The 12274-nt window shown below is 46.2% G+C and overlaps 1 protein-coding gene across 7 annotated transcripts in view; it reads right to left on the reverse strand.

Moving 5' to 3' along the window:
- The window catches only part of MYH11 (myosin heavy chain 11), a 109809-nt gene that overhangs the window by 4035 nt on the left and 93500 nt on the right, over positions 1 to 12274 (reverse strand). For all 7 annotated transcript variants that reach the window (XM_083474114.1, XM_083474117.1, XM_083474113.1 and 4 more), the window contains 7 exons: positions 11246 to 11407; positions 9802 to 9930; positions 7388 to 7476; positions 6507 to 6630; positions 5047 to 5255; positions 2456 to 2564; positions 304 to 476 (listed from right to left, as the gene is read on the reverse strand). In XM_083474114.1, the coding sequence (XP_083330240.1) occupies positions 304 to 476; positions 2456 to 2564; positions 5047 to 5255; positions 6507 to 6630; positions 7388 to 7476; positions 9802 to 9930; positions 11246 to 11407 (995 nt within the window). The remainder of the gene's footprint in view (positions 1 to 303; positions 477 to 2455; positions 2565 to 5046; positions 5256 to 6506; positions 6631 to 7387; positions 7477 to 9801; positions 9931 to 11245; positions 11408 to 12274) is intronic.

Raw genomic sequence — 12274 nt, forward strand, 5'->3', positions numbered from 1 at the left:
CAGGGCAGAGAGGAGCCACAGGCTGTGGCATCCTAACTGAGCCTTACGGACCAGCTCTCTCATATGTGCCAAGCTCACTCTGTGGGCAGGGAACAGAACATACAGAGGAGCATTGACAAACCCTTAAGTGGGCAATTCCATACACCAGAGTCGACACCCATCAGAGAGGCAGGACCTTTTTCAGGCAGAGGGCTGCGTTCCCACATGCGCAACCTTTGGGGGGGTGTATGTCAATGGTGCATTCTCCCCTCTGCTCTATGGCGCTACCGCAAACGGGAGGAGGTTGTGGCAGAGAGCACTCACCTGAGTTTGTTCTTCAAGGCGGTCACCTCCCGTCCCATGGCCTCGTTGCTCTCGGTGGCTTCGTCCAGCTCCCGCTGAAGTTTCCTGCGGTTTGCGTTGATGCGCTGGGACTCCTCCTCGGCCTCCTCCAACTGCCTTTTCAGCTGCTTGACGCGAGTGCTGGCCTTGTCAGCCTAAAGGAAGACACCAAGGCAAGGAGGGCGTTGGATGGGAGCCCAGAGTTGGCGCCCTCAGCCAGCCTTTTGGCTGCTCAAGCTTTCCTGTATACCTGAAGCCCTAGGACCCACGTACCGCCTCTCCTGGTATGCCCCACGGAGGACCTTAAGGTCCACAAATGACAACACTTTAGAAGTCCCAAGTTGCAAGGTAGTTAGATTGGTCCCAACGAGGGCCAGGGCCTTTTCAGGACTGGCCCCGACTTGGTGGAACGCTCTGTCACAAGAGACCAGGGCCCTTCGAGACTTGAGATCTTTCTGCCGGGCCTGCAAGACAGACCTGTTCCGCCTGGCCTTTGGGTTGGACTCAGCCTGACCCTTATGTTTTCCCTCCCCTTACGGTTTTGATCCATGGGCTACTTTTAAAATGAGGCTGCATTTTAAATTGCATTTTAACCTGCATTTTAAATTGCCCCCCTTATGTTTTTATTGTAATTTTACTAGTGTTAGCCGCCCTGAGCCAGCCTCTGGCAGGGGAGGGCAGGGCATAAATAGAATTTTATTATTATTATTTATTATTATATACCTAAAGGAGCATCTCCACCCCCCATCATTCAGCCCTGATGCTGAGGTCCAGCTCTGAGGGCCTTCTGGAGGTTCTCTCACTGGGAAAAGTGAGGTTACAGGGAACCAGGCAGAGGGCCTTCTCGGTAGTGGCACCCGCCTTGTGTAACGCCCTCCGGTCAGATGTCAAACAGATAAACACCTATATAACTTTCAGAAGACATCTGAAAGCAGCCCTGTATCAGGAAGTTTTTAAGCGTTGGTCTTTTACCATGTTTTTATATTCTGCTGGAAGCTGCCCAGAGTGGCTGGGGCCACACAGTCAGATAGCTAGGGTACAAATAATAACACTCATCATCATCATCATCATCATCACCATCACCATCATATTTAATGTAATGTTACCTTTTGGGGCCAAATTACATCATGAAAATTAGGGTGCATTTACACTTGCCAGAAAATACTTTTTTTTGGTTTCAGGGTTTTGAAAATTGAGATGCGTTTGGATTGATATAAAAGATGCAGGAGGAAAAGGTTAGATTTATAAGGACCCACAAAGGGGACGAGGGGAGTTCAGGAGGTTCTTTGGAATCTTGTTTTTATGGTGGTTGTTGGATAATTGATTGTAAAATTTTAAAGCCTGAAAAACTAAATTTTCAAAAAAAAGAAAGAAAATTGAGGTGCGCATTAGATTTGATGGCACATTAGATTCGCAAAAATATGGTATTGTTCCCTTTCATTCTCTCCCCCCCCCCAATAATCTTTATTAGTTTTCCAGTTGCATAATCCACATACGCATAATGTGTTGCATTTTAAATTTACTTTATACTTGCTCCTAAGTGCTGACTTCCCTCCTTCCTTCTTCTGGTTTTTTATATCACATATAATTTTATCGCATTATTTTCATCCATTTTGTATATTGTTATTCATTTTCCATATTTGTCCATGGTATATCCATAAACAAATAAATCCTCCTGTTTATACAATTCTTGTTGTCTGTCTATATTCATTTACAATGACTGGTAGTTATATTACTCTCCTTTTGCTTCTTATTATTTTCACTATCCATCACTTTCCCGTTATGAGGTTTATTTTCAATTCTACTGGTTTCACTATTTCATCTTATCTTTCCTATATACGACATACATTTTCCCCATTCTTTTTGAAATGTTTCCTCGCCCTGTTGTCTAATTTTCCCTGTTAATTTGGCAATTTCTGCATATTCCATTACCTTCTGTCGCCATTCTTCTACTGTTGGTATTTGCTGTTGTTTCCAGACCTGGGCTAGCAGTAACCTCGCCGCTGTTGTTGCATATAGAAACAATTTGTTCCCTTTCAGCCTTCCAGCAAATCCTTCAGATCAAGCCCTCTTCCCACACTGCCTTCTGGTTTGACTTCTCGGCTAGCCCACGCCACGTGACACATCAACACACCTGGTCTTTGTACTGTTCTGCTTGCTTCCTTTCATCCTCAACCTGCAGCAGGACTTCCTTGAGCTTCTTGTCTTTCTGGCGCAGGGTCTTCACTGCTGTTTGCTTTTCTCTGTGGAGCAATGGAATTGAACGGGAAGGTTAAAGGTACTAGTTCTCATGAAGGAAAGTTGTGCCTGGGAAGATGCAGATGTGGTGAAGGAAGTCAGAGGGAAACTGAGCAGGATTCAAGGGCAGAAAATGCAGTTCTCTGTTAAAATCTTTTCAGCTTCTCTAAGGGATGAAATTGCTTTGGATTTCAGCTTGGACTGTGGAATATCAGTAACTGATTCTGCAAAGAAGCCCTCCCAGTAATGTCTAAAGGAAAGGGGAAAGGGCACACCACAATTTGCACTCCTGCAGGAATACAGTGTTGCCCCGCAAGACGAATGCCTCGCAAGACGGAAAACCCGCTAGACGAAAGGGTTTTCCGTTTTTTAGCTGCTTCGCAAGACGATTTACCCTATGGGCTTGCTTTGCAAGACGAAAACGTCTTGCAAGTGTTCCGATTTTTTTCCGCTTTCCCCCCCTTTTTCTAAGCCGCTAAGCCGCTAATAGCCTTTTAGCCGCTAATCCGCTAATCCTTTAATCGCCGCTAATCCTTTAATAGCCGCTAAACCGCTAATAGCGCTAATCCGCTAAGCCGCTAATAGGGTTGCTTCGCAAGACGAAAAAACCGCTAGACAAAGAGACTCGCGGAACGGATTAATTTCGTCTTGCGAGGCATCACGGTATTTTTTAAAAATAATAATAAATAAAATAAAATAATGTTTTAAAATAATAATATAAAATAATAAATGGTGGGGAAACTCCCCACAAAGTATGTTTATGTATGTGTGCACACACATATATGGTAATGCACAAAGAATTTCTTTTTTAACCATTTTGGATATATTTATAAAATCATTCAAAAGTATTTCCCAGAAGTTAAAGCAGTTCATGTTGTTTAAAAGCACACTGCTTATATTTGCATATTTTAAATTTCATGCAGATATTCACAAGCACACCTCCTGAGCAATAACAGATTATGGCATATTTACGTCCAATTCCAGCACGCACCCCTCCTCTCAGCAACTGCCTGCTGGGAACTTTTGTCCCTCTACAACAGGGAAGGGGCAGCCTAGTTGTAGCTAGACTACAACTCCCCTCATCCCAGACTATTGGGCCAAGCTGGCTGTGGCTGATGGGAGTTGGAATCTGACTAACCTCAGCTGCTTGTGTCCAAATCAAAATCCCTCAGCCCAGAAACCTGTATTCTAGGGTTACCAGACATCCCCAGTTCCCGGGGATAGTCCCTGGATTTGCAAATCTGCCCCTGGGAAACGTGGCAGCGGCAGCCTCAGCAGCCCGGAGCCAGCCTGGTAGCGCAGTTGGCTCTGGCTGGCTTCAGGAGCTGCTCACTGCTTGCTGCCACTGCCGAGGGGAAACCGGGGATGTCTGGTGGCACAGATTTCCTGCCCCCTTCCCCCTTTGTTTTGACAGATAGGGGGAGACTCGAGAGTTGCGGGCGGGTGGGCGGCCGTTGCCCAGGAGGGGTGCAAGGCGCACGGTTTCTCTGCAAGGCAAGGCGCAGAGCCCTTTTGCACCCTGTGAAACATAAATGCACAGTTTCTTTAAAAAACTGGGCAATGGCAGGCCGCCCGCGACTCCCAAGCCTCCCCCGATCATTCAAAACAAAGGGGGCAGGGGGCAGGAGATTGGGGAAGGCTCGGGAGTCACAGGCGTGTTTCGCGCCGTTGCCCAGTTTTAAAAAAACTGTGCATTTATGTTTCACAGGGTGCAAAAGGACTTAGCACCTTTATACAATATGCATGTGTGCTTGGGCCCAGGGTCTTTTGCCTCACTACTGACTCCCTGTTGCTACTCAGCTTCCCCCCCCCAAAAAAAGTGTCCCCGGATTCATTGAAAAAAATCTGGTAACCATACTGTATTCTCCAATATGTGGGTGAGCCTTTCCCCCCCCCCCGGGAGTAAGTTTTTTATTTGTTTCAGCTACAGTATTACAACAGAATTTTGCAACTAAACTTTAAATATATTATTTAACTTTAAAAAAAAATTAATCATTTTTTCAATACAAACAACCAAAAAAAAAAAAATACAGCAAAAACCACAATGACACTGATAACACAATTTAACAATTCAGATTTGAGTACTGATATACCTATAACTACACCTTTTTAACAATATTTCCCCACCTCTCCTCCCCCTACTTCCCACCCCTGTCCGCCTTGTCACTTAAGTATTCCTTCCAGATTTCTTCATATTTATCCATTCTTAATTTGCGTTGATATGCAATTCGTTCGTAGGTAACTAGTCTGTCCATATTGTCAATCCATGTGCTGAATGGGATCTTTTTGCGGCTCTTCCAATTCATCAAGACAAGTTTTACGTCCATTTTTTTTTACCCCTTGTAATCTCCCACGTTTCCGGTATATAATTTAGAATTAAATTCAAATCCCCTAAATAACAATTTCTTTTTATTACTCTAGCCTATTATTTTTGAGCATGTGCTCTGGGACAGGATTTGGGATGCAGAATCCCACAACTGCCAGTACCTGGATTCCTGTTCCAGCTGTTCTTCCAGCTGCCCAATCTTGGCTTCCAGGGCTGTGATCGTGGCCTTGAACTTGGATTTGACGGCTCCCTCCATCTCCTGCAGTTTGGATTTCAGCTCCTTGTTCTGCCTCTCCAGCTGCTGCCGGGCGCTTTCGTTCTTCTGCGCCGCGGTGCGCTCGGAGGCCAGCTCGTTGTTCAGCTGCTCGGACTGGAACCGATAGATGGGAAAGATCAATCAAAGTGGGGCGGGGAAAACAGGTCTGATTAGGGGTGGCTAAGCCTGTCCTGTTCAGTTGCTCTCTGGCCCCGTCTGCGCCAAACATTTAAAGCAGTATCACACCACTTTAAGCAGCCATCAAAAATCCATGGGAACTGTAGTTTGTTAAAGGTGCTGAGAACCTTTAGGAGTTGCTTCCAGAGCTACAGTTCCCAAACTTCCCAGGGAAAAGGGATTGTCTGAGAACTGTAACTGTGAGAGGAGTATAGGGGCCTCTTAACAACTCTCGGCCCCCTTCAAAAAACTACATCTCCCAGGATTCTTAGAGGGGAAACTATGGCTGCTTAAAGTGGTATGATGCCGCTTTAGTGCAGGTGAGAACTCGGTTTCCCATTTTCCCAATCTTTTGCTCCATTTCCATAAGAGACCGCACGAAATTTCTTAGCAATCTTTGTGCGAATTTCTCCAAACACACATGAGCAAAACTGCATGCATTGGGATAAGTGCACACACCAAAATGCTTGCAAATCTTCAGGGGGCCTCCCTTATATCATTAACCCCAGTTGGTGCATGTACAGGCATACCCTGGGAGATCATTGCGGGTTCGGTTCCAGACGGCTGCAATAAAGCGAACAATGCGACAAACCGAGTTGCATAATTCTTTTGGTTTCCCAGTGCATAATCAAAGTTATGTTTGCGCTATACTATAGCCTGTTAACCCGCATCCCCACAAGGATCAATATCTGTGGGGTGCAATAAAGCAAAGCGCAATAAAACAGGGTATGCATGTATTGGATTTGAACTAGGTTTTAACTACATAATCATTTTAACTGTGTATATGTTTGCAATATTCATATGTATGTTTTTTACTGAGTCGTGAAATCGTTTTTGAGAGGCTTCATGGGAAGCGGTTCACATATGAAATAAACGTCTATAGATTATATATTAAAGACATTTTTCTAGTACGTTATTTTCACCAATCTGCAAATTTTTGTGCATGCTTTCCTCTCCTATGTGCTTTATTGAAGTATGCATTCTTTTGGATGGGGAAATGCATTGCAAAATGTGCAGAGAAGCATGGATTTTGAAGGATAGCTGCATTTTGGTTTGGGAAGTTGCTGAGCGGGGAATCTGTTCTATTTCTCGTTTGAAGGAGCTGTGAATAGCAAGCAAAATTATTTTTTGCTTACTTTTCTTGCAACTCCCATCCTCCTTGCAGAGATCAAGGTGTCTGCAACATACCTGCTGGACAGCCTTGCGGAAGCGGTCGCTCATAGCTTCCATGTTGCTCTGCTCCTCTTCCAGCTCCTCCTCTAGCTGGGAGATCCTTGCTTCAAGGCGCCGCTTCTCATCCTGGAGGCTGGTCCTACAATCATACGGTGTCAGGGGCTGGTCAGAATTGGACGCCAGAGACTGCTCTGACTCCGAAGATGGGGGAATGCAGACACAGACAGAGCAGTCTCTAACAGAGAATGGAGAATTTGCCCCCCCCCTCTTCCTTCAACGTTCCCAGCAGCCAATTCAAAGTCAGACTGCAAAGTCAGGGGAAGAGTTGGACAGCTTTGAGATAGTAGCTAGGCAACCAGGAGGGAGGGAGCATTTGGGAGACACTTCATTCAAGAGTGGTGGGTAATTTCCTCCCCTCGAACTCAGAGGTCTGAAAGGGTTAAGGAACAACAGAAGCACAGGGGAGGGAGAGCTGGCCGTTGGCGCACTTCTTGCTGTGGAAGGGGAGGTGATTCAGAGTGAACAGCTGATATCCTGATGGAGGGTGGCCCAAGGCTGCTCTCTGTATATCGTTGTAAATAAAGGACTATAAACCTGTCAGAAGCTCGTTAATTCTTATCGGAAGCTCCCAGAGAGAAGGGGAAACTCCCGTGCCTGCCAAAAGATGCACCAAGTCCTCTATTTAATTTTCATTTCTTTGAAATTTTGACACCAACTTTTCATCCCCAAAGACCCAGTCAAATAAGCAAGGTATAATAATAATAATCACCACTGTCATATTTGGCGAGGGTGCTATGTAAGGCACCTTTTATACTTCTCGTGTGGACAAAATAGCAGCAGTGAGTGGAATTGGGCACATGGTTCTAGTAGCCTCCAAATCCCGGCCAGGAACTTACCTCCCAGAAGCAGAACTTGCCAGCTCTTCAGCCAGATCGTCCTTCTCCTGCTCGGCTTGTTTCCGTGCCCGTTCCGCAGCTGCCAAATCCTGCCAAAGGAGGCAAAATTGAGCCCCTCACTCGACAAAGCAAACATGACTACTCTAGGTTCCAAGGCTGGGCGGAAGTTAGATCTACTCAGATACCTCTGGGAGATTTGCAGTAGATTGGCAAGAGTTTCCAACTTGCAAATAGCAACTAGCAATGGCAAAAACTAAAATAAGTTCTACCCATATTAGATTAAAGGTTAAGGGACCCCTGACCGTTAAGTCCAGTTGCAAACGACTCTGGGGTTGCGGCGCTCATCTCGCTTTATTGGCCGAGGGAGCCGGCGTACAGCTTCCGGGTCATGTGGCCAGCATGACTAAGCCGTTTCTGGCGAACCAGAGCAGCGCACGGAAACGCCGTTTACCTTCCCGCCAGATTGGTACCTATTTATCTACTTGCACTTTAACGTGCTTTCAAACTGCTAGGCTGGCAGGAACAGGGGCCGAGCAACAGGAGCTCACCCTGTCACAGGGATTCGAACCACCAACCTTCTGATCGGCAAGCCCTAGGCTCTGTGGTTTAGAACACTTGGCGGGGGACAGAAACCAGGAGTGGCTTTTTATCGTGGTACGGGTCACAATTCCCTGGCTGAACAAGTGTTCCCCTGTTCCTTAGAGCAGGAGAGGTCACACATGTAACAATTGGTTGTCCTCATAACTTGGGTGTTTTTTTTACATGTGGTGAACTCTGGCTGAACGTATGAAACACAGTTCCCTGGGCCGCATCAAATGTTCTCTGCTCACTAGTGCAAGGGCCCGTCTGCTAGCGGGTGGCAGTGCTTAAATGTTTGCAACAAAGAAATCCAGTGCAACAGTTGTGTTAGTGGAAGTCTGCTGGTTCCCGTTGTGCAATCTGTTGCACAACCTTCGGTAAGGCACTTGTGTTTTTCCTTCTGCAACAACTTTCCGCAAGTGCAAGTTTAAAGGGCCTTTAACTTAGCAGAGTGTGGCGTTTGCCCTCATATGTGTGTGACATCATACTGGGTTCATAGGGAAAGTCATTGTAAAATGACTAACCAATTGGAACCCAGGGAGCAGAGTTAACTGTGTATAAGATTGAAGCACAGAGGTTTTTTTAGGAGAGTTAGAGTTGTTGAGAAGACAGTCTGGAGTTAGAAGAGACAGATAAGAAAAGTCTGTGGGTTGGGCTAGTCCGGGGGGAGAGAGTGAATTTGTTAAGAGAAGCCAGTCAAACAGTTGAGATAATCAGCCAAAAGGTATTAGGAAGGTATAGGCCAGTAAAGAAAATAAAGTTAAGATATTGACAGGAATAATAATAATAAAAAAGATATTGACAGGACTATTATCTGAGAAGCCATAAACTTGTTAACGTTTGTAAAATAAACTTGTTTTTTTGGTTCACTTTTAACAACAGACTGGACTCAGTGTTTTACCAGAGAGTAACTGGTTGGTGGCAGCGGGGAAGCGAGCACAGTGGTGGCACAGGGATCAATAGACCGTTAAATGTCCGGAGACCCTGTGTGATCGCCACACAGAGCTACATTAGATACACGCCATGTTTTGAGAATATACCTGTGATAGGAATTTTGAGGTCTTAGATATATGGTAATGTTCATAAGTGTACCAACCAAGCCCGTACATAGATCAGCACAGGAAGACCGACCTGGAACCATTTTGATTCCTAAACTGAGCAAATGTTTTCTCTGCAAGGTCAAAGTGGGAAACCTCCCCATTGTCTCTTTCCTCACAAATCTCATCTTAAAGGCACATTTCAGATATGAATAGGGTGTGAGCCTGTGACCTGGCCCAGGAATGAAGTATTTATCATTACAAAAGACTGGCCAGGCTCCCCAGGCAATCCAATCAAGTAACCTGCCAGACAGGAGATAAACAAGGACAGGCGAAAAACAACATTCAAATTTCTGTTTTAGACCACCTTTTCTGTGATGTAGGTATGATGTATCTGGGGGGTGGTCTTAGGTTACATCCCTTCTGTGATGTATGCATGATGTTTCTGGGGGTGGTCTTGATCTACAGGGTGGTAATTTCAAAAGTCTCTATAGCAGCTTGCACACCAATGTTCTGGGTTCCTCCTCCTTTCCTGCAGGTGAGGGGAGCACCCTGTTGCAACAGATCAATAAAGATCAGGCTTACTAGCTGCTTTGCTTCTCAATATTCTCTGGTTGGCCTCTGTTATTTTCTCCTACCGATAGGGAACATACGTAAGGACTCTATGTGGGCTCTTGGATACCCCATAAGGGAAAAGGGCAATTTTTGTTTACAGCAACCCTTAACTGTAGCCCTTGGGCAGACGCTGAGCTACTCCATCCCTCGAGTTCTAGCCAGGACCCAGATTCTCCAGTTTACCTCTTGAACCTGCATCAGCTCAGCCTCCAGATTTTTGGCTTTCTTCTCGTTTTCTCGGGCTGTTGCAAAGACTTCTTCCCGGGCAGCCCGGGCATCGTCCAGTTCACGCTGGAAGTCCTTCATCTGAGCCTGAGTGAGAAGAGACACTGGTTTAGGATGGAGCCTCATCCGCATTCAGGTTCAAACCTTTCTCAGCGTCGCCCTCCACCTGATGGGATGTTTCAAGGACCAAAGAAGAGAGTCTGAAGTTTAAGAAATAGGCGATTAGGGTGCGGGGGGGGGCATGATAATAGTTTATAAAAGGATGTGCGGTGTTGAGTAGGGATCACACCAATCTATCCAGTTCTCTCAATTTCTGCAGAAATATGCAATTTATTTTTAAAAGTCCTCATGAAAATTCAGCATTTTGGATACGATTTCTTTTAAAATATGCATTTGTGTGCTATTTCCCCTCCAGATCTACACATTTGTCGCAAAGAGATCTAATATAACACTTTTTTAGTACAGTCGTACCTCGGATCCTGAACACCTCGACTCTTGAACAAATCGGCTCCCGAACGGTTGAAACCCAGAAGTGAGTGTTCCGGTTTTTGAACGATTTTCGGAAGCTGAACGTCTGGCGCAGCTTCCGATTGCTACCTGAAGCTGAGCTTTGGTGTCCAAACGTTTTGGAAGTCGAACGGACTGCCGGAACGGATTCTGTTCGACTTCCAAGGTACGACCATACATTATTACTACTGATATGTGCATTTTGATGCACACTTAATCCTGGCACATGCATTTGTGGCGCACATTACTTGGCTGAAGAACTGCATTGCAAAAATTTGGAGAAATGAGAATTTCAAAAGGTGGCTGCGTTTCAGTCCATGCATCATTTCGGAAAGCAAGAATTAGACAGGCTCGATTTAGAAGGCAAACCGAACTGAATTTCTCCCCCATCTCACTAGGTTTGGAGGGCCCTTCGGCAAGACACCCTCCAGCTCCCCCCTGCTTCAGAGAGTCTCTCTCTCCTCACTGCAGTGGATCTAAGAGGCTCTTGTCCTTTGGGCAAGAGTCTCCACCCCCATTGTTCTGCCTGGACGCTGAGGTCCAGCGCCGAGGGCCTTCTGGCGGTTCCCTCACTGTGAGAAGCAAAGCTACAGGGAACCAGGCAGAGGGCCTTCTCGGTGGTGGCGCCCGCCCTGTGGAACACCCTCCCATCAGATGTCAAAGAAATAAACAACTACCTGACATTTAGAAGACATCTGAAGGCAGCCCTGTTCAGGGAAGTTTTTAATGTGTGACATTTTAGTGTATTTTTAATCTTTGTTGGAAGTCGCCCAGAGTGGCTGGGGAAACCCAGCCAGATGGGCAGGATACAAATAATAAATTATTATTATGATTATTATTAGGCCCCTGGCAGACGCCCAACCCTCCTGGGTGAAAGCAAGTGGGTTGCCCTGACCTGGAGCTTCCGCAGCTGCTTGATGGCTTCGTCCCGGGACTTGTTGGCAGAGTCCAGCTGGCCCTCCATGTCCTTGATGTCCACCTCCAGTTTCTTCTTGGCGGCGGCGGCCAAGCCCCGTTGCTTGCGCTCGTCTTCCAGTTCCACTTCCATCTCGTGGAGCTAAGTAGCAGCAGGGAAGCAATTGTAAAAGGTTTAGACGTGCAAAGTGGGTTGGTCTAGATGACCCTCGGGGTACCTTCCCACTCTGCAGTTCTACAATTCTGTGAAAGGCATTGCTCAGTTACTTGCGGCTAAATGTGTGGAAGACTCGCAGCGCTTCCTCAAACGGTAAACATTCTAGGGGGAGAGAGCGGGGCAGTCTTTGACAAGGTCCTATTCTTCAACTACTTTTTGGGAATATCTATCTATTTAAGAGCTGTACAATGGAGAGGTGGTTGCAAGCGATTAGTAAAAAGGTAAACCCCTGATCGACTCTGGGGTTGCGGCGCTCATCTCGCTTTACTGGCCGAGGGAGCCGGCATACAGCTTCCGGGTCATGTGGCCAGCATGACTAAGCCGCTTCCGGCGAACCAGAGCAGTGCACGGAAACGCCATTTACCTTCCTACCGGAGTGGTACCTATCTATCTACTTGCAGTTTGATGTGCTTTCAAACTGCTAGGTTGGCAGGAGCAGGGACCGAACAATGGGAGCTCACCCCGTCGCGGGGATTCGAACCGCCGACCTTCTGATTGGCCAAGTCCTAGGCTCTGTGGTTTAACCCACAGTGCCACCCACGTCCCTTGCAAGCGATTAGGTTTCCCCAAAAGGCCTTTGGGTTGTAGATGCTGTCCAGCTAAGTTCATTCATTCGTTTGTTCTTTCAAATCATTTATAACATGCTCTTTAGCCAGAAAAGTTCACAAGCAGTTTACAGATCAAGAGAAAAATAACATGGTCCTTGCCCACAGGTCTACATCTGAAAAAGTAGATGGCACAAAAGGAAACATGGATGGGGAGAGAAGAGGAAAAGAGCACAGACAGGCCCCA

This window comes from Podarcis liolepis (genome assembly GCF_965112155.1).
Source record: "Podarcis liolepis genome assembly, chromosome: 14".
NCBI lineage: Eukaryota > Metazoa > Chordata > Lepidosauria > Squamata > Lacertidae > Podarcis > Podarcis liolepis.